Here is a 23,505-nt window from a genome sequence, read left to right on the forward strand (position 1 = left end):
CAACACTAAATGTTTAAGGTGTTAACATTAACATCGAAAGCTCTAGAATTCGAATATGCTAGTTCTGACCGTTAAGAACAATCGAGGCTACTCGAACGAAGCAGTGTGTAAAAATAGTAACTGTGGTTGCAGTAGTTTGTGAGTGTATCATAGGCGCAATTGTAACGAATTCTTGGTGAAAAAATTGCTGAATTCTTTACAAAAAATTGCTGTGCCGAATCTTATATACTTTTTACCAAATTATACTTCAAAATAATTTTTTGGAAAAGAATTTTTTTAATTTTTTTTAATTTAAATTTTTTTTTTTATTTTTTTAATATTTAGCGAAAAAAAACTTTTGTTGAAAAAAAAATTCGGGTAAAAAAATATTTTTTCCGACTTTGACCCATTGTAGGTCGAATTTACTATGGTCTTATATAAGTCGTTGCAAAGGTCTTCTTAATATCTATCATTGGATATCCATATCGTCTATATTAATGACTTAGTAATCCAGATATACAGTGGTGGCCAGGAATTTAAGACAAAAATTGTTTGCTAAATTCCATGTAATTGTCAATTATTTTTTCAAATATTTCAACAAATATGTATGCATGAGGATTGTTTTAACACACAAGTGTGTTTTATTCGACTGTGTCAATTCATACATATTCACCACGAACACATAAAATTTTTCTACAACTTGACCAAAAACAAATTTTTTTAAATAAACATATTTTCTCACATTTATATCATTATATTTTTATTATTATAAAATATTCGGACCAAATTTCGTATTTTTAGTTCCATTAGTTTCGGTCATATCATGTTATTAACAGCGGATGTTCGCTGAGGTGGGTCAACGTATTTCCACATATCTTTGTCCATATATGTTTTACCGATTTTTCCAAACATTTTTCAGAAACTAGAAACATTAATAATAAATTTCATACCCTTAGAGGTCCTTTTATTTTGGCTCTATCGCACTTAAAATTCAGTTGATGAAAAAAATTCAAGTATTTGTCTTAAATTGGTGGCCACCACTGTAGGTCAAAAATAGGCCAAAAATCGAGGTTGTCCCGGATTTTTCCTTACCCATTTTCTCGATTTGAAATCTTCGGTTCTGACGAATGGACAAACAAAAAACATATGAATATTAAGGTGGACCCTCAATGTATGGATGTATGTATGGATGAATTGAAAACTCATCTGTTTCAAAAACGAAGGGCAGTTTTGTGTATGGTTAGGTTAAAAATAAATTTGGCAAAAGTTTGAGCTCAATCGGTTAAAAATTAGTGTGCCGAATCAATGTGTGACCAGAAGCCCACACCTTAACAAATTTAGGAGTAAGTATTTCAAAACTCATATAATTATGCTTCGTTTAAGATATGGAGTACGAACTCTTCAGTACAGCAGAATTGCTGTAATAGAACCTTAGTGTAGAATGTGTTAATAATAAAATTTACAAAAATTTAATGTTGAGAACAGTCAGCTTAATTTGAGCTTAATTCACTAAAATCTCAATTAGGATTTAAGAAATGTTAGCCATTCATTCCATAAAATTTATGTCATAAAGCCATTCCCAACATGTAATTCTTTAGCTTTATTCAAAGGCTTTTATTTAAACAGAATTCATTTATCGTTACACTTATTCGTGATGGAATTTAATGACTAACTTGTATAAATATATAAATATTACTGCAAGAAGTTACAATTCTAAAAACAAATCTTTCAAAATTGTTAACTTAGGACTTGAACCAATGAAAATAAAAGATACGGAATAAACTATTTGTTATTTAGCAGGCGAAATATTAGAAGAATTAATAATCAAAATTTTAACTTAGATTAAAGTGGAGTTAATGTGATGGAGAATGTGATTTTGAAACGGTCGTCGAAAGTGATATTGAGGCTAACATTTATAATGATAACATTGAAATAGATGAAGGCCATGATCTTAAAATACATATATGTATGTTTATAAGTGATGTTTTTAACCGCGTAAAGCAAAGATTCGGTAACGTTGATAGAGCTTGATGTATAATACAATTTGTTATAAATAATTTAGAAATAGTGAATAATTAATTTACTAAAGAATTAGTTACTCAATTTAAAACCCGAATTAATGAACGACATAAAAAAGTTCTTAATACGTTTATATTGTATTTGAATTCAGGATCAAATGGAAACTAAAGGGTTTGCTAGTCAATTGTTTTGTAGATTGTTCGGAAGTTAATCTGATCAGAATATTTCTGTTGAAAATTGAATGATGGGCTTTGTTTTCGAATGTTTTTTAACATTATCATTCATTTTAGCAATAACAATAAAATATTAAACAAGTAAGAGTGCTATATTCGGCTGTGCCGAATCTTATATACCCTTCACCAAATTATACTTCTAAATTTTAAATATTTTTAGGTAAACAAAATTTAATTTTTTTTCCAGTTGTTTTTTTCAAAAAAAAAAATTTTCGATTGTTATTTTAAATTTTTTAATTTTTTTTTTTTTAAATTTTCATTTTTTTTTTTAAATTCGGGTTAAATTTTTTTTTTTCAGATTTTGACTTATTGTAGGTCCAACTTACTATGTCTTATATACGTCGTTGCAAATGTCTTTGAAATATCTATCATTAGATTCCATATTGTCTATATTAATGTCTTAGTAATCCAGATATAGGTCAGAAATAGGTCAAAAATCGAGGTTGTCTTGGTTTTTTCCTCATATCTCAGCCATTTATGGACCGATTTAGCTGATTTTAAATAGCAAAATTCTCGAAAGCATGTCTGACAGAATTATTGAAGATTAGGATCCCGAAGATATCTGTGGTCTTCAGAAAATTGATTTCAACAGACAGACAGACAGACGGACATGGCTTAATCGACTCCGCTATCTTTATAGGGTCGGAAATGAAAAATGTAGAAATTACAAACGGAATGACAAACTTATATATACCCTTCTCACGAAGGTGAAGGGTATAAAAACCGACATCAAAACTTAATTTTTTACTTTTTTAAAAAAAACTTCATTCTTTACTTTTTTAAAAAAATTTAAATTATTCGAATAATTCGATTAATTTTAAACGTGTGATCGAATTATTCGAACAAGTTAAAATCTCTTATTCGAATTATTCGTTTTATTCGAACAAGAGAAAAATCGAATACACACAAAAATTAATTTTGTTTACATAAAAAATTTTAAAAATTATTTTAAAGTATAATTTGGTGAGGGGTATATAAGATTCGGCATAGCCGAATATAGCTTTCTTACTTGTTTTTATTTTCTTTTAATCTTTACAAAATGAATTGAAAAAAATTGACTTAAGCCTTTTTTGTAATAGTTTTGAATTCATTAAAAATTTAATCATTCAATAAATTTGATTAAGTTATTTTGTAATGGATTTGAATTCAAGATTAACGATAAGAAATTAATTCTATAAATAATGAAATTGAGTTATTTGGTACTAGTAAAAGAAAAAGCAAGAAACAATTTTACTCGTTTTGGGAAATGCTAAAATTGGCATTCATAATTTGTTACCATGTCTTTAAATTCATTCCTATTATCCAATTTTATTATTATTGTGATCGATAGCAAAGTGACTCAGTATACAGTTTTTTTATAATTAAAAAAAATGGTTTTTGTTTTATAGTAAATATAAGAGAATTTTAATTAAACTGATTAAAATTCTGATATAGCAATTAAAATTATTGATTTTTCATAATTGGAGTTTGTCAAATTGAATCCGGAACTCATTTAATTTATTTCAGCGTATTTGGCAAGTTCAGCAACTGAAATGGCGGCATTATGCAAAATTGTTTTCTTTATATTCCACATTATATGTCTGACAAGTGGTTCTATAAACTTTACCAACGTCAAGTGTGTGGAATATGATACACCTTTTGCCACAATGCACCAGTGTGGATTGAAGTACATGCAACGTGGTGTTTACGCTGTGAATATATATAGTAAATTACATCAAATACCGGTGACTAATGTATCTGTAAGTTTAAAATATCAGTGTTTTTATAATTTAAGCTTTTTTTAAATTTTATCTCATTTAAGATTAATTTAGAACTGCAGCGCAAGAATTTAGATTATCGTCCATATTTGTACAATATCACCGTGGATTTTTGTAAACTGATGAAAAATGCCAAACGTTTCCCTATTTTTAGTATGCTGATCGATATCCTGGCTGTTAATTCAAATGTCAATCACACTTGTCCTTATAATGTGAGTATATGCATGACTTCCATTCAATGAGATTAACAAATTGTTTAAATAATTTGCAGCATGATATCATTATGAAGAATATGATTTTGAAAACAAAAATATTTAACCGATTTCCTTTGACAAATGGTGATTTCTTATTTAATATAAGAGTGGGTGCTTATAACAAATGGAGAGTTTGTATTAAATTATACTTTTTAGTGTTTGACATGTAAAATTAAATAAAAAACTAATTAAATAAAATTAAACTCCTTTTGAAAAAGTAGTACCTTTTTAAACTTTTGTGGTACTTTCTCTGAGTAGAAAAGTTTTAATTCTATAATAATTGAGAGAACCCTCAAATGCATCCACAACCTGTGACTGCTTGTTGGGAATTTTGGACTGTAAAGATGATCAAGTTGTAGAACAACCGCAGCTGAATAAAATACACTTGTGTGGAAATATTCGAAAAATTAATTGAAATCCATATGGAATTTAATAAATAACCTTGGCCCTAATTAACTGGCCAAAGCAGTGACTATATTAACTCATATTAAATCATGATTTGTTTTAGAATGTCTCCCAAAATATTGCTCACCAAAGCTTATGGTGAAAGTGTTCCATTGGTTTCAACGTGAAGAGAGATAGTTTTTGCAGTTTAGAAGTGGTGATTTTAACATGGAAGACAAATATCGCTCAGGCCAGCCAAAAAAATTTGAAGACCATCAATTGTAAGCATTACTTCATGAAGATTATTTGCGAGCTGCAGAATTCATCCAATAGCTGGGAATTTGGGTACCATACGAATTGAAGCCGAGAGACCTTGAAAAAACGATTTTGAATGGCCGAAATGATTTTGAATGCTATAAAAGAAAATCATGTTTGCACCGATTCATTACTTTCGATAAAAATGGATTCATTACAAGCGTGAATACCTTAGAAAGTAATTAGAATGAAGTGGTTGGAAAGTATTGCCTCTACCCCGGTCATCTAGCATTTGTTTCGACAGATGCAGAACGCTCTCTCTGGGATACGCTTTAGTATCCGATATTGGCTTGATTCGTTATTGGTCTCAAAGGATGAGCTGTTCTTTTGGCTCGGAATCCATATATTGCCAGAAATATGGCAAATACTTTCAATAAATTTATATTGTACAAATGTTTCAAAATTAAAGCCAAAAATTTTAAAAACTCCCGCATTTTTAAGTCATATGGGTTGTGTCTGTAGGCACCGATTTAAAATTTTCAGATTTCGAGGAAGTTTTATATTTGGTCACAAAATTTGTTAAAATTTTTTCATAAAATTTTTTAATATCTAATTTCAGATTATTTGTTTGGATTGCTTATTTACGATTTTTCATTTTTAAACTTCTAGGACATTATTAACCGTTTTATATCTGGGAAAAATAATGTCAAAGACAGCAAAAATTAAAAATAAAAAAATCATGAAATTTGTTTGTTTGTACTCTATTGAACCATGACTATTACCAAAATATTGTACCAAAATATTGTAATTCAATTAGTGCATTAAACATTGCCTGGCCGTGTATTCTCTAGTTTCAGTGATCATAAATAATCACATAGATCGTGTAATTTAACTCCATTGGATTTCATTAAAGACCCAAGCCAACAAGTTCATAACAGAAACGGGTAAAAACTGTATTCGAATGGTACTTTTATGCTCTTCTGTTTAAAATTAATGACCTATCAACATAAAAAATAACAAGCAAGCTTCTGAATTAAGAATCATTGATAGGGAAGGATTAATGGTACTTTTTTCCTTATAATACTACCAAAAAAATAGACACCTTATGGTACTTTTTTATCTTCTTCTAATAGTACTTCTTAATTTTTAATAATATTGGACTTAGAAACACTTGATTCTGAGTGTGTAAGAATGCATAAAAAGGGAATTAATGGTACTTTTCAGACAGTTGAGGGCATAAGTAATAGGAAAATATTTTTAAAAACAGCATTTTGGTACTTTTGTGGCATCCCATGTATATATTGATGCCTTAATATAAAAAGGCCCTAACTCTAATTTTTGATCGGACCATTACATAATATTCTTCTCATAGTATTTTTGGAAATTCAAATACATGATCATGAGTAACAACCTCAAATAGGGAACTTAATGTTAAATGATGCCCATATGATCCTGAAATATCTAAGCTTTATTTTGAGAAAGAAAAGGGACATTTTGAAAAAAAATTTTGATTTCGGAAAAAACTGAAAATCGAAAGATTGAAAAAATATCTTTCTTAAATATTTGGGACACATTTTGCTAAGAACAATGGGTAAAAAGTTACATGGATGTGAAAAAACACCTGCCAAAATTTCAAATTTTTACCCCATCTAAGTCAGAGAATCCTCGACCGATCTTTTTGAAAAATTGTGTCTGAATATTCATTGCGATCGGCAGACATCGATTTCAAAATTAAAAGAAAACATAATGTCTCTCACGATAAGCATATTTCTGCATGTACGTCAAAATTAATTCCGTTTTATGTCACGTACGATATACTCTTATTTCGCTTGATATACCCTTATTTCGCTTGTTTCGAAAGAACTTATTATTTTTTTAAAATATAAAATAAAGATGAAATTATTTTTCAGATACTCCTATTTTTGCAAAATCTATTCCACTCTATAGACGTACAATATGACGTACGATGACATGGAATTGCCCATATGACAGAACATGAATTGTCAATACTCATAATTTGACCTTTTGGTAAACTTAAATTAAATTGCTTTATTTTGTTCTTCTTTAGCAATTCCGCTGGAGTCTTAAATATGTACTAAAATGTTAAACTTACATTTATACGCGTACTCTAGAATATATTTTATAACATACCTGGAAAGACAAGATAAAAATAAATAGTTGAAATTAGTAAAATGGAACTAGAAAGTTGTATATTATCCTATTACACCGTACGACACTCAATATTAGACACGAACCGGATGATATACGTCTGAAACCATAACTTAAATGGAGAAAAACTGCGTTTTCAGTTTTTCATTTTGTGATCCTGTTTCCTTTTAAAAAGACTTCAAGTTTTAAGAGGAGTACATTTTTAAAAAAATGTTTTAAAATACTTCTGATAATCCTACTATGTCAAATTCGATGTCAAATGATCAAGAAGAGTTGTAAAATATTTCGCATTATTTTTATTTTATCCTGTAAGGATCAAAAGATGTTGAAAATGTCCTTTGAAATTTTTATCCTTGAATATCCTTTTAGATTAACAATAATTTTTTTTAAAAAAATAGTGAGTTGAAGATCCAAATATTGAATACCACATGCCAAAATTTCATCCTTCTATCTTAACTACTTAAGTGTTAAAAAATATTTTAAATTTGAATTATTTGATTTTTTATACATATTTTATTTTAATATTTCATTCGAAAAAAATATGACAAAATCCGTTGTGAAAAGCAACGAAGAAGACTTTTTAATAAACAAGTAAAATGGTACCAACTGATACCCTACACCGGGTATATGATTATAAAGAGTTTTCTTTTGATATGAAACTTATTTGTGTTGAATCTTATTTGAATACCAACATTTTCGGTAGTGGGCCTTATATGGGAGCTATGACTAATTATGGAACAATCGTCACAAAATTTGGTGGGATGAATTGCGAATATATGAAACATAATTGTGTTGAATTTTGTTTGGATACTGACATATTTCAGAGATTTATGTATATTAATGACATTTTCGAGAATGTTGCTTATATGGGAGCTATGAAATACTGTTGACCGATCGTCACGAAATTTGGTCGTGAGAGTTCGGCTTACATAAGACTTAATTATGCTGTATTTGGTTTGAATATCTTTATAATTAAGATATTTATGATAGCTTAACTATTTTCAAATAGGCCAATTGTATGGGCGCTAGGATAAATAATGGGTTGATTCTAATCAAATTCAATAGCCTTTGTCCTTGGGGCAATATAAAGGTTTGTGCCAAATTTTGTCGAATTATCTTTAAACCTGCGACCTGTAGTTTGATTACAAGGTTTACATAGATGGACGGACAGACGGACGGACATCGCTTAGTCGACTCAGAAAGTAATCCTGAGCAGATTGGTATACTAATATTTGTGTATGTTGCAAACAACAGCCGTAACCCATTATACCTCCCCCACTATGGTGGTGTAGTTTATAAACATGCACTTTTATTAATAAAACTTTTTTGTATACTAATAAATGTTTTTTTTATATTTTTATTTGACCTTTATATATATAAAGGATGAAATTTTGACATTTAGTATAGAATATTTGGGTCTTTAACGCACTATTTTTTTAAAAGGAATTTATTGGCAATCTTAAAGGATATTAAAAGATACACATTTTAAAGGACATTTTTGACATCTTTTGATCCTTACAGGATAAAATAAAGATAATACAAAATATTTTACAACTCTTCTTGTTCTTTTGACATACAATTTGTCATTGTTGTTGTTCTTTGAAACTTTGAAGTACTTAAAAAAGGACACAGGATCACGAAATTCTCCATTAAATTTATAGTTTCTGATCAGTTTCGTATATCATCCGGTTCGTGTTTAACGAATTTTTTCTCTATTTGTCGGACGGTGTTATACTGTTTTTGGCTGTTTTTCTAACAAAAAAAATGAGCAAAAATAAAAATGTATTTTTTTGTAAACTAGTGTATTTAGTACTATTTAAATAGTATTTATTATAAGTATTTTACAATTTTTATCAGCTAATAGATCATTTTATTATTAATAGAAAATATTTTCATTAAAATATTTCAATTTCATTTATAGCTGTTAGAAACACATTTAATCTATATTTAGTGGCATTTTTGAATAGTCTAGGCAACAATATGTCGGCTTTTTGGAAAGTTATTTTAATTGTATTAAATTGTCTGTACCTAACAAATGGTTCTATAAACTTTACCCACATCAAATGTGAGGAGTATGATAAACCCTTTGCCACTATGCAGGTGTGCGAATTGAAATATGTGCAGAAAACTAATTTGTACAGCGTAAATATTCACACCAATTTGCATCAGATTCCGGTGACTAATGTCTCTGTAAGTTTAAAATATTCTAACAAAATATTCATGACAATTTTTAACATACTACATTTATTTGCTTTAAGCTCAACTTGGAATTGCTGCGTAAGACCAGCATTTATCGCCCATATTTGTACAATGTCACCGCGGACTTTTGCAAAGTGATGAAAAATGTCAAACGCTTCCACCTCATTAATATGATTGTCGGTCTTTTGTCCAGCAATTCGAATGTTAATCATACTTGTCCTTTTAATGTGAGTAGTTATGAAGTATTTAGCTAAAAACTGTATTAAGTATTTAAATAAATTATTTAATGTTTTTTTTATTTTATTTATTTAGCATGACATCATTATGCGTGACATGGTTTTGAGAAGAGATATTTTTGAACGTTTTCCAGTAACCAAAGGTGATTACCTACTGAATATAAGAGTGGCAGCCTATAACAAGTGGAGGGCCTGTGTTAAAGTATACTTTACAGTTTTCGACAAATAAAAAAATACGTATACACAAATTTGTTATTGGAAATTGTGTTATAGTCTAGGAATATTTAATTGTAGTCGAAGAATCCTTCTACTGGATATATATTGGTTGCATTACTTTGTACAATATAAATTTATTCAAAGTGTATCCTATATAAATATGTATAGTTAATAAACATTTCCTAAAAATGGCTTAAAATGAGACTACTTGGATATCTAACTGACTACATAGATATTCAGAGATTTACTTTATCCCATTAAATGTTTCCATAACTAAATTGGCTCTACTGCATGTCATGTAGCAGCACAACTAAAATAGTTAAAGCCATCTCCCCATTAGCCACAACATTCTAATCATTAAAATATTTAAACAAAATTGCTATACTGCATTTTCAATTTTTTATCTCGTGACTGTGTTTTACTTTAAAAGGACTTTAAATTTTCATATGAGGTGAACTTTGAAATTTTTAACTTAAATACACTTGTTCTAGTATGGCGATATGGATGTCAAATGGAAGAGAATCTTGAAATTTAATTTTTGAAGGACAATTTGGATATTTTTTATATTAGACGATTTTTAAAAATTTTATAAAAAATAAATACGTAGAGCTTTAAGGACCAGATATGATGATTTTTAAAATAAATTATGGAAAAATCTCAAAGAATATTACAGGATTAAATTTTTTAAGACCATTTTTTTCATTATTTGTTTCTAAGAGATTAAAGCAAATAATTGTACCGAAATCATCCTCTTTAATTCCAAATTTTGAAAAATTTGGCATTTGACCTTCACGATTTAAGTAAAAAAAACGATTTCCAATTTTAGTAAAACTTTCAGAGTATATTTAGAATTATATGGACTATAATATTTTGAATAGGTGTTCATAACAGTAAGGAAATAGAGCTCATTCACCAAATTTATTCCCGATTATATTCTCAATAAATCCCAATGAGATGATCAAAAAATTCTGAAATTTGTTTAAAAAATTATTAAAAATTTTAAAATGAAGTTTTGAAACTGCCGTTAAAAAAATTTTATTTTTTTTGTCATACCTGCGAATAGGTTTACGGTATTCTACGAAGACAAAAACTCTTATACAAGTAAATATGGACATATTTTAAGTAAAAATGAGCTTTTATTTTAATATTTCTCAAAATATGTTAATTTTGTTCCTACATTTCTTGTTCTAGTTGCCTGAGGCACGTTAATGGCCTGGCGATTTTTTATTAACTTTAACATTTTTTGACCAATTTCTGTTTTTTATGTCTCATTAGAACGACAATTACGTACACATTTCTATTCTTTTAAATTAAATTGCAAAAGTAATTTTTTAATGGCAACATTTTTACAAAAACTGAAAAAAATGCATTTTTTCCCCTTGTAAATGCATCTCAAAACTTCAGAGGGCTTGCGGCACGGCACGTCTTAACCCAAAAAGGCTTGCGAAATAAAGTGCAAGCTTTTTTGTTTCAAATAACATTTTGCTTTCTTTTTTTAATTTTTTTAAATTAAAATTGTTGTATCTTATTGTTAAAAAGCAAATATTAACGAAAATTTTTATTTAAATTAAAATTTTTTGCAAAAATTATAAGGTGTAAAATTTACACCACATCTATGACTATGTCAAAAATTTTGACGTCATATGTTAAAGGTTAAGTCATACACCCAATTGACGATACAATAATAGTTTTCATAATAAACTGCTTCATAATGGTAGAGTGATATTTTGGTCATTTAAATAATTGTTGAATTTAATCAACATTATTAAATACTTGTATTAATATCAATTGTTGAATTAATACAAAAAGATTCATTTAGTTTTTACCTTTTTACCTCACAATTAAGTTTATCCTCCAACAGTCAACATGAATTTATTAAAAACTATCTTAGTTTTGCTAAGTCTAGTATTTTTAACCCATGGATATTATAGATAAGTTTGTAAATATTAAATATGTAGAATACGACAAGCCGTTTGCCACAATACCAATTTGCAAATTGAAACTAGTGCAACGTGGTGTAGCAGCCTTTGACTTGCACGTTAAATTGCATCAGGTTCCTGTAACAAATGTCTCGGTAAGTGAGAAATATCATGGATTTAGAAAATTATTGGTTTAGAATTTATTTGGCTGGATTTAGGTAAATGCGGAACTATTGAAGAAAGCCAATGGCTATCGACCCTTTTTGTACAATGTCTCAACTCAAGTCTCTAATTTTAAGACTCTGAGTTTTGAGCTTTAGTTTATTCCTATAAAATTATACTTCATAATGTAACTGCCGTTTATATAAACTTACCACCTATTTTGATAAAATTCTAAATAAATTTGTTTGAAAAAAAAAACCAACAAATAATTTATTGTGGTTTTTCATTGATTTTTCTAATAACTAGTTATTTTCCTAAAAAAATCTATATTTATAATAGTTATAATTACAAAATGACAATAATTTGAAAATAATTTGTTCAATTTTCTATTTTGTTTAATTACACTGTGCAAAACAAACTATGTAGGTTTTATATTGATTTTGAAATTTCTATGATTTAAAAAAAAATAAGACGATCCTGCAATGCCCGTCCTAGAAGGAAGAATATAGGAAGATGAAAGTTTCAGAATTTTACCACTATACATATTTTGTTCCTGTTAACATTTAAATGCATGAATCTAGCAAGGTGAAATTTACCACTGATATTTTCTAATAATAGAAAATACAAAATTAACTAAATCTGGAGAACCAGATAAATGTGTCCTGCCGAAAGTTCTCAAAGCTATTCCAGCAGAAATTTCAAAACGAGCAGTAGGATTCATCCAAAAGTAGGGATATTGGAAACCATACGAATTGAAGCCAAGAGACCTTGAAAGAAGATTTTCCATGTCCGTATTAATTAATTTTTGCACCGAATAATTACTTTCGACAAAAATAAATCCATTACGATAACCCGATGCGTAAGAGATCGCATGTGAGGCCCGGCCAACCAGCCGATTCGACACCAAAACCAAATATTCATGGAGCTAAGGTCAATAGCTATTATCAGCTGCTGAAATCTGGCCAGACCATCACAGGGAACTTGTACCGAATGCATCTGATTCGTTCGAAGCGAGAACAGGCCAGATTATGCGATCAGACAAGAAACCTTAATATTCCATCATGACAACGATAGGCCACTTGTTGCAACACCTGTTAAAAACTATTTAGAAAGAAGTGGTTGAGAAGTTTTGTCTCACACGCCTTATAGTCTAGACCTTGCCCCGTCCGACTACTATTTGTTGAGATATGCTTCACATCAGAGCAGACTTTTCGAAATTGGTTTCATTCGATATTGGCCCTAAAAGAGGAGCAGTTCTTTTGGCTTGGAATCCATGTGTTGCCAGAAAGATGGGAAAATGTCATAGCAAACAATGGACAATACTTTGAATAAATTTATATTGTACAAATGTTAAAAAAATAATTTTTTATGTAAAAATTTCAAATTTTAAAGGAAATTTTTTAACCTTTATGTCAACGGCAACATACCTGGGTATGTTTTGCATTTGCAATACGCTGTTTTACGCAATTGTCCCATGTTTTGTTATATGCATTTGATTTTTCGCAAGTTCATGGAAAAAAAGTACTTTTTTCTTTTTATTTTATCTAAAAAATTTCTAAGCAGATGTATTATACTTTTTGAAAAGCCTTTCAAAATTTATTTTTATTTTTCCATTTCTAATAGAAACTATATAACTAGATAACTGTTAAATTTCATTAAAAAATATTCAAATAATAAATTAATTTTAATTTGAAAAATTTGTATCTTTATAAAAAATCAATAAAAAGCTTATTTTGGCATACATATACAATCACTTTTTTCAACTAACAATGACTAAATGTAAGGGTAAAACTGGTTATCATAAAACCCTTTATCTATTTCTAACAAAATAAAAAATAAATAACTCAGGAATTCCAACAAACGAGTTAGATATTATCATTTTTATGCTAACGGCATAAACATTCCCCAATCAAAAAGTATGAACATACCCAGGTATGTTGCTGTTGATGTGTGTAAAGCAGTTCTGCTGTTGACATAGAGGTTAAAGACAATTTGTAATAGAATCAACACTAGTAACTTATGTAAGTCGCTCTTTGAAAGCGAGCTTGGTAATGACATGTATCTATATCTTCCTATTTGAAAACGTGTATGGTAAGCGCTTGACTTCAGAGACATCGCCGTGTTAAATACTAGACATCATGTTATATTTTTCTTAAGTTTCATCAAAATCGACCCAAAAATGTATAACATTTCGCTTTGTTTCCATGAGAAATTCCAAATATTGAAAAATTTGACCTTTGACCTTCTCGATTTAAGTGTTGGCGTTTTCCGATTTTAAAATTGCTTGGACTATAATATTCTGAATTGGTTTTACTTAAAGTTTATAACAGTAAGGAAATTCGGCACATTCGCCAAAATATGGCTAAAAAATTAGTTTTTCTCGAAAATCGCAAAATTTAAATCGCAGGTACGGAAAAACTATAGGAGGTATTGTCATACTTTTTTCATATTTTTATTCCCTATTATGTTGTCAATAACTCAAAAACTGAAAAAATTTTATTTTTTCCCCTTGTAAATGCACCTGAAAACGAAATCGCAAGTCGACACGGATTGTAATTATGATAGAAAGACAAAATTTCAAATTTCATTTTAAATACCGGATGTTATTGATTTTAGCGTGATGAAAAATATCCCTGGAGAAATGATTCAAGTTGAATCCTCGATGGAACTATCTTCAGATCACTCACCCACTATTGTTACTTTATTGAGCCCCCGAGAAATTGTATCCCCGACTGGTAATTTAGCGATGACAGGCACAAGAATTGATTGGCTCAAATATAAAAAATACTTCAGTACACATTGCTCGGAAAACATACCGCTAAGAACACCAGAAAACATCGATCACTCTCTTATCAATTTCGATAAAAATCTCAAACTGGCTGCTCAACATGCTACCCAAACCCCCCGACAAATCAGATATAATAGAATTTATTCTGCAGATGTCGAACGGCTCTTAAATGAAAAAAGAAGAGTTCGAAGAGAGTGGCAATTGCACAGATCCCCCCAACTCAAATCGAAGCTTAAAGATTGTATAAAAAGACTTAAAAAGCTCTTGGAATTTCGAAAAATGGAATCATTGAATAAATATTTAGAAAGCCTGGACGCTGTAGAATATTGAAAATTATAAGGAAAATTATTGAAAACTAATATGATTAATAAAATTAATTAAGAAAATGAAAACTTAATATTTTTTGATATATAAAAACACAAAGTATTTTTATTCACCTACAACTACTCCCCCTCCAAAAAATTTATTCCCAATAAATTAAAAGAAACTCTCTTTGTTGTTGATTTAGTATTACTGGAATGTATGTTTGAATTAATGTAAGTGTTTTCAGTTAATGCTGGTTTCAATCGATCGATAGGTATAACTACTGACTTGTTATTTATATCAATTTTGAAATATTTCTTGTTCTTTTCAATTACTCTATAAGGACCCTCATATGGTTGTTGCAAAGATCTCTTATGAATGACACGCACAAATACATATTTGCAGTCTTTTAGGTCTTTTGGTACATGAATACCTGTATTTGAATTGTTGTGATGATTTAAATTAGATCTTACGTTTTTGAAATGGGTTTTTAATTTATATAAAATGTCAGATGCATCAAAATCTCCTGTAGGTGTTAATATTTCTCCAGGTAAACGTAAACTTTGACCATAAACCATTTCTGCAGGAGTAGCTTGTAGATCTTCTTTAAATACTGAACGAATACCTAGTAAAGCAATCGGAAGCTCGTCATACCAAGTTGCTGATTTACCTTTAGCCATTAATGTTGCTTTAAGCTGTCTATGAAATCGTTCAACCATGCCATTAGATTGAGGGTGATATGGAGAAGTTGTTATTTTAAAACATCCTAACATTTGTGTTAGTTCTGAAAACATTTTAGAGGTAAATTGTCCACCTTGGTCGGTTGTTATTTTCAAAGGAACACCGAACCGAGAAATATAATTTCTTATTATTGTATCAATTATATTAGATGTTGTGATGTCTTTTAGTGGGTATGCTTCTGGCCAACGAGAATGTCGGTCAATTATTGTTAATATGTAACGATGTTCCCGGGATATAGGTAAAGGTCCAACAATATCTAAATGTATATGTAGTGAAAACGACATAACCAGTTCCTATTTGGTGAACGACCACGAGAGCGTGAAGAACTTCTGCTATATCTTCTATAAAAAGGACGTGAAGCCCGGGTTCCTATTTCTCTTTTAAGAGAACTAACTTCTAGTGTCAATTTACTTATATTTTCACATAAAGAAGCAGTTAAATTTTGTACGATTTGTTCAATATTGGAAGATCTAGAAGATTGTCTAACACTACATATTTCTCCGTTGTAAATAACTTCCCACAATCTATCAGCTAATTGAATTAATTCGTTATGATCATTAATATTAGATCCAGTTAAAGCAACATTTAGAGACTTTGGAAGTTTACGTAGCCAAAGTTTTGTTAAAACATCTGGGCTAAAATTAGAACCAGCAAGAAGGGCTAACGATCTATAATATTCCGATGGTTTTCTATCTCCCATATCACTATCAGAGAGTATTTTGTCTAATTTAGAAGTTTCACTTAGGGAGTGACGTTCAATTAACACCTTTTTAAGATTAAGATACCGATCATTTGTAGTTGGATTTTGAATTATGTCTAACACTTTTATTATAACTTCTTGTGGTAAAGCAGTTATAATATATTCATATTTGGTTTGGTCTGTAGTAATGCCTTTGGTTGCAAATTGCATTTCGGCGTGAACAAACCATGCATCTGGACAATTGGTCCAGAATTGAGGGAGTTTAACAGAGGAAGCACATATGTCTAAATCAATTTGGGGTATTCTATCGATCGGATGATTACTAGTCAAATTTGAGTTTAAATTGTTATTTGTAGTTATTGAATTAGATTGTGAATGTGTTGAATTTTGTGTATGTGTATTAGTACGTGTTGGAGAGCGAGTGGTCATTTTAAGAGGGAAAGTTTACAAATAAAATCGAAATTAAAGTTTAAATTAAATTAATTATTCGTTAATTTAGTTATGATAATAATCGTGATTAGATATGTATGTAGATATTTAGTATTTTTAAAAGTAAACAATAATAGGCAAACAATATTAAGAAATATTTGAATATGGAACAAGAAATAAACACTTATACTGACTTCTTTTCTCGGAAATTTAAAACTGATGGTCAACTTATCTTGAACAAGTTTTATCTTGATTATAATAATAGTGACTTGCTGTGACTTGAACTGAAACTGATGTGAATCTTCAGATGAATTACTTTATAGTTGATAATACAAATTGGATTTGTCGTCTTTGAAATTTATAGATGATAAAGACAGGCGTTGTAGAGATTAGATGATATTTATTTGTTGAGATTAGATGGTATTTATTTTTGCATTAATTTCAAATTGCAGGTAATTGTTTCGAAAAATTAATATTTTCTTAATTACACGGAATATTATTCGTTTTATTTCTTCACGTGTAAAATGCAGGATCGCCAAAATTTGTAGAGATTATATTTATATTATTTTAAAATAAAATACAATATTCTGGTTTTATTTCAAAATTACAAAATTTTATTGTTTGTTGTAGAATATTGAAAATTATAAGGAAAATTATTGAAAACTAATATGATTAATAAAATTAATTAAGAAAATGAAAACTTAATATTTTTTGATATATAAAAACACAAAGTATTTTTATTCACCTACAGACGCAACCCCGCAATCGGATTACTCATTATGGCGAGCAACAAAAAGTCTTAAAAGACCTGTCATATGTAAGCCCCCCTTGCGAAATTCAAGTGGTGGTTGGGCAAGAAATGATACTGAAAAAGGGAATCGTTTGTTAATCATTTGAAAAACGTATTTACACCGAACACATCAAATGAAGCAATTGAGTTGCCACCTGTTGTGCCCCATTTTGGAGCAGTCGTACCCCTACGTTTTGAGATTCGAGAGATCGAAAAGGCTATTGTTGATTTAAACTCCAAGAAAGCACCTGGTACTGATAAAATCAGTAACAAGATGCTTATGGAGCTACCCCGGATAGCAATAAAAATAATTCTTTTTATTTTTAATGCTATATTACGCCTTGAATATTATCCTCCAGAATGGAAGGTTTCACTGGTTACCATGATACCTAAGCCGGGAAAAGATCACACAAAAGTAGAATCATACAGACCAATAAGCCTATTGTCCAATATATCAAAGCTATTTGAGAAGATACTTATGAACAAGTTGTACCCGATGTTAATTGAAAACAATTGTATTCCGAATCATTAAAACACAGTACTATCGAACAAACCCATAGACTTGTATATATTGTAATAAAAGCGTTTGAGGAAAAGAAATATTGTTCCGCTCTCTTTATTGACATTTCTCAAGCTTTTGATAAAGTATGGCATGATGGTTTAATATACAAACTGAGTCAAAATTTACCCGCAAACACACATAAGCTTTTGGAAAGCTATTTAACTGGTCGAACACTTAAGGTTAAAGAAGGAGACTTTTTAAGTAGTCCCCAACCCATTGAAGCTGGAGTCCCCCAAGGCAGTATCCTGGGACCCTTTTTATATTTGATATATTCGTCTGATATGCCAACTAACAATCGTACTCATACATCAACATTTGCTGATGATACTGCTATTCTAAGCATTCATGAAAACCCTCAAGAAGCATCTCGTTACTTACAAAATCACATATTTGAATTAGAAAAATGGTTAAAACAATGGAAAATTAAAGTCAATGAGCAAAAATGTACCCATATAACATTTACATTGCGTAGAGAATCATGCGCCCCTATTCATATCAATAACCAAACAATAATTCAACAATCGGAAGTTAAATACCTCGGAATACATCTCGATCGTCGCCTTACATGGAAAAGTCATATAGATGCAAAGTTGATTCAAATGAAATTGAAATCAATTCAAATTAATTGGCTTATTGGTATAAACTCTACGCTTAGTTTAGATTGTAAACTTCTACTTTACAACATGATCATAAAACCGATATGGTGTTATGGCATACAGCTATGGGGCACGGCCTCAGCGTCAAATTTTGAAAAGATCCAAAGACGCCAAAACAAGTTTTTAAGAATGATCACAGTTGCCCCCTGGTATATCAAAAACGCGAATATACACAAAGATCTAAACGTGCCCCTTGTAAAAACTGAGATCAAGAATCAAGGAAGAATGCCAATTTAATAAAAGCTAAATGAATAAACATTTTTCGTCCGGCACTGGCTGGACTAATTAAATTATAATTATTAGATGTAAGATTTGAAGTACTTGTTGTTAGTTCATGAATGAAGATACAATAAATAAAAAATAAAATTGAAAAAAAAAGAAAATATTTAACTATAGTTTTATATATATATGTTCCAAAATTCCAAAAAAAAAAATGTTTGGGACACTCGCGGGCTAAAAATATAAATATGATATATAAGCGGACCATTTATCGAAATGAACGAAAATCTGGGCTTCCAAAAAAAAAACACGAGTTAGGGCCTCTCTATATTAATGCAACGATAAATAGTGCCAGAGCTAGGATTAAAATTCATCTCAAAATTAATTTGATTTTGTCTTACTCATATTTTTCTCGGTGTAATTATATATTCAATGGTTTATTCAATTAGTTCATTTGAAAACTATGCTAATGTGATTAATTACTATGATAAACATTATTATAACAAGCGGTAATTATGATTAAAATTAACCAAAACTATTAGATTAAAAATATTGTACACAACACAGGCTTGCTAAAGACAGCATAGCATGCATTTAGTAAAATATAGCATAGTTTTATGGAGTCTAATACTAATATCTCAGGGACATTTTAAATTTACAAATCTCAAATGTCTGGAATTAGATAAACCATTTGCCACAATACCCATCTGCAAATTGAGAATAGTGCAACGTGGTGTAGTTGCCATGGAATTGCATGCGAAAATACATAAAGGTCCGGTGAATAATGTATCGGTAAGTGGAAGCTTTTATGAATATATCAGCAATTTAAAATCTATTCCATGTTCTGATTACTGCAGCTAAATGTAGCACTATTGAAAAAAGCCAATGGCTATCGGCCCTTCCTGTACAATGTTTCGGCTAATTTTTGTGAGCTGATGAGAAACGGCAAAAAATATCCGTTTTTGAATGTTTTCGTTAAATTATTGGGCAAAGATTCTAATATCAATCATACGTGTCCTTATGAAGTAAGTAGTTTGTTTGGATTTTGTTATTTCAATTTGCATTTTACACCTAAGTTTTGTTTTGTATTTCAGAAAGAAATCATTGTAAAGGATTTAGTTTTGAAAGATGATATGTTTAGATTGTTGCCCCTGCCCCAAGGTGATTACTTACTTAGTATCAAAATAGCTGTTCATAATGATTGGAAGGCGTTTATTAAAGCTTATTTTCAGATGACTGATAATTAAAGTATATATTTAGAATTGTTAAAAAACATCTATTTATAATGCCCATTGAATATCTTTAAATTTGTATTTATATATTATGTTGAGGAAATCATCAAACGATTCATTCAACGGAGGAAATCACAGTAATTATTTCAATAAAATTTAACAAATGTTGAAAATATATTTATATATGGGGCATATTTCATGTCAAGTTAACCAACTTTTGAAATCGATGTCTTCCGATCGGTATGAAATTTGCACCAAGGTTAGTTCTATTGGATAGTAACTCAGACATAAATATCCCACTCGAATCCCACTAAGCGACCAAAAATATATTAAATGAATGGACCTAAGCTTTCTTTTAAGCAAAAAAAATTAAAAAGGGTCCATTTTGAAAAAAAAGTCAACAAAGTTTTTGTTTTTGCAAAAAAAAAAGTCAAAAATTGTATGTTTTGAGTTGCGAAATATTTATTTTTATATATATACTTATTTGTATATATATCCCAAGTTTTATTTAAAGAAAAAAAGCTCCCATTTTGAAAAAAAAGTCAAAAAATATTAAAAAGCTCAAACAAAAGCTGAGATATTTTCCTGGAACACCCTTTTGGTCGCTTAGTAGGATGCGATTGGGATATCTATCAAAATAAATATTTTGTAACTCAAGAAATACAATAAAATTTTTTTGCAAAATCGAATTTTTTCCAAATTTTTTAAACATTTTTTTTTTTGCTCAAAGGAAAGCTTAGGCCCATTCCATTTTGAAAAACAATGTCAACAAAGTTTTTGATTTTGCAATAAAAGTGAAAAAGTGTATGTTTTTAGTTACAAAATATTTATTTTGATAGATATCCCACTAAGCGACCAAATAGGTCTTCAAGGAAGACCTAAAAAAAAAAATTAAAAAAAGTTTTTGATTTCGAAAAAAAAATATTAAAATTTTTTTATTTTTTTTTTAATATTTTTTTTCGAAAGATTAAAACTATTTGGGGCACATTTTGCTAAGAACAATAGGTAATAAGTTATATGGGTAAGAAAAAACACCTGCTTGGCCAAAAAATCAAATTTGTGTCTGAGTTAGTATCCAATAGGTCTAACCTTGGTGCATATTTCATCCCGATCGGAAGAAGAATTTTTACTCTTAAAAGAAAATCAATTATTTTAAGCCTTTCGATTCCTGCATTGGCCGACATTTCATATTTACATGGGCCAGATACATAAGAGAAACATGAACATTAAATTTCTATATTCTAATATAGTGGAAAGCCATCACTTCCCAAACGGTATTATATGTTCGGGCTTGACCGACCATACTTTCTTCCCTGTTTTTAGTTTGAAAGTTGTTTATGTCTAGACTCTACTGTAACTGAGCTTTTGAAACATAAATTTTGAATTCAGAGAGCCCAAATCCTTGTAAAAAGGCCACCAAATTATTTTGTCCACAGTGGGGCATACTTAAAATATTTTGGAAATATATGGAACTATATTCTTAATTATTATGCACTTTAGTTAATGGTGTCATTGATTAAGTCATTAAATGACACAATTTTAGACTTTTTAGTAGATTGTCTATTATGAGAATAAATACTGGCATTTAATTAAGTCATAGTTCGGCTTGGAAAGTTTATAAATATATTTCAATAAACGTTTACAGACAAAGTATTGTCGCCAAATGCACAGCATGGCGTTAATAAAATTTAGTTTAATTTTTTTCAATCTAGTGTTTTTAACTCATGGTGTTTTTAAACTTACAAATTTTAAATGTACAGAATACGACAAACCATTTGCCACAATACCAATCTGCAAATTGACAATGGTGCAACGTGGTGTTGTCGCCATGGACTTACTTGTCAAATTGCATCAAGTTCCGGTGAATAATATATCCGTAAGTTAGAAATGTTTTAATTACATAATTACAAAATATAAACACATATGTATTTAGTTGATTTTTTTTATTTGTCACTTTAGGTAAATTTTGAACTAATGAAGAAAGCCAATGGCTATCGGCCCTTCTTGTACAATCTCACTGTGAACTTTTGTCAACTGATGCGAAATGTCAAAAAGTTTCCACAGTTGAATATTTTCGTCGACTTATTGGCTAAAAATTCCAATATAAATCATACTTGTCCTTATGATGTGGGTAATCATGTTAAATATTTATTTTATGTACAATTTACATTCTCGTGTAATTAAAATGTTATTTCAAATTTAGCATGACATCATAGTCAGGCGTTTAGTGTTGAAAGATGAAATGTTTAGAATGCTGCCTTTGCCACATGGTGATTATTTAGTACATGTAAAAGTAGCTGCGTCCAATGATTGGAAGGCGTGGGTCCAGGTTTATTTTAATGTGCACAATATTCTGGATAGAAATTAAAAATCTATCACCAAATCCAATATGCACTTAAAGTATGAAGTATTAATTCATGGTCGATATCATTAATTTAAATTTATGAAGTAATTAAAATGATTTATAAATGGCAAACAATCAATAAATATGTATGTATAATCAAAAGCAAAAATTTTTGTCAACTGATGAGAAACGGAAAAAAATTTCCACACGTGAATATTATCATTACATTATTGGCTAAAGCTTCGAACATCAATCATACGTGTCCTTATGATGTGGGTAATCATGTTAAATATTCCCTTTATGTAAAATTTACATATGTATTTAAAATGTTATTTCACATTTAGCATGACATCATAATCAGGCGTTTAATTTTGAAAGACGAAATGTTTAGCATATTGCCTTTACCACATGGTGATTATTTAGCTAATATAAAAGTGGGTGCGTATAACGATTGGAAAGCCTGGGTCCAGGCTTATTTTAATGTGCACAATATCCTGGATAGAAATTAAAACAAAAAACCCAACTATAATATGCACTAAAAGTATGAAGCACTTATTAATGTTCGATCGATATCATTGAATTTAAATTTATAATGTAATTAAAATGATTTTAAATGGCATAATATGTATAGAACGGCCTCGAGTCTATTTTTCATTACCAACCAATTAATAACTTTGTTATGTCAAAAACTTTGTTTTCCTGTCCTCGGCATTATTGTAGCTATGGACTAGGAGAAAAAAAGTGTTAAACCAAATAACCCGAAAAAATAATTTTTTATATATTTTTTCATCATTTTTGGCCCATTTTCCATTGGCATTGTGACCTGATTCCTGATTTTATAACTGTTATTCTGTGACTTCAAAAATAAAAATCCATTAAACTTTAAATAAAAGAGTTTTAATTTGCCATCATAAAATAAAACTCATTTGAGGAGTTTTATTTTTCCCGTCAGAATTAAA

The 23,505-nt window shown here is 29.4% G+C and overlaps 2 protein-coding genes across 3 annotated transcripts in view; one reads left to right on the forward strand and one right to left on the reverse strand.

The window, feature by feature from the left end:
• Window positions 1–23,505, reverse strand: part of LOC135953381 (capon-like protein) — a 501,555-nt gene that overhangs the window by 270,034 nt on the left and 208,016 nt on the right. The gene's annotated exons all lie outside the window — the stretch shown is intronic.
• LOC135953771 (uncharacterized) lies at window positions 3,764–9,714 on the forward strand. The gene is made up of 4 exons (XM_065503762.1): window positions 3,764–3,970; window positions 4,033–4,200; window positions 9,309–9,476; window positions 9,562–9,714. Exons 1-4 carry the CDS (start codon window positions 3,764–3,766, stop codon window positions 9,712–9,714), a joined length of 696 nt encoding a protein of 231 aa, XP_065359834.1.

The sequence above is a fragment of the Calliphora vicina genome, chromosome 3, assembly GCF_958450345.1.
Source record: "Calliphora vicina chromosome 3, idCalVici1.1, whole genome shotgun sequence".
NCBI lineage: Eukaryota > Metazoa > Arthropoda > Insecta > Diptera > Calliphoridae > Calliphora > Calliphora vicina.

Coding starts and splice junctions, on each gene's coding strand:
- LOC135953771 (XM_065503762.1), top strand. CDS start 3,764: ATGGCGGCATTATGCAAAATTGTTTTCTTTATATTCCACATTATATGT. Junction 3,971..4,032: donor TACCGGTGACTAATGTATCT/GTAAGTTTAAAA, acceptor ATCTCATTTAAG/ATTAATTTAGAACTGCAGCG. Junction 4,201..9,308: donor ATCACACTTGTCCTTATAAT/GTGAGTATATGC, acceptor ATTTGCTTTAAG/CTCAACTTGGAATTGCTGCG.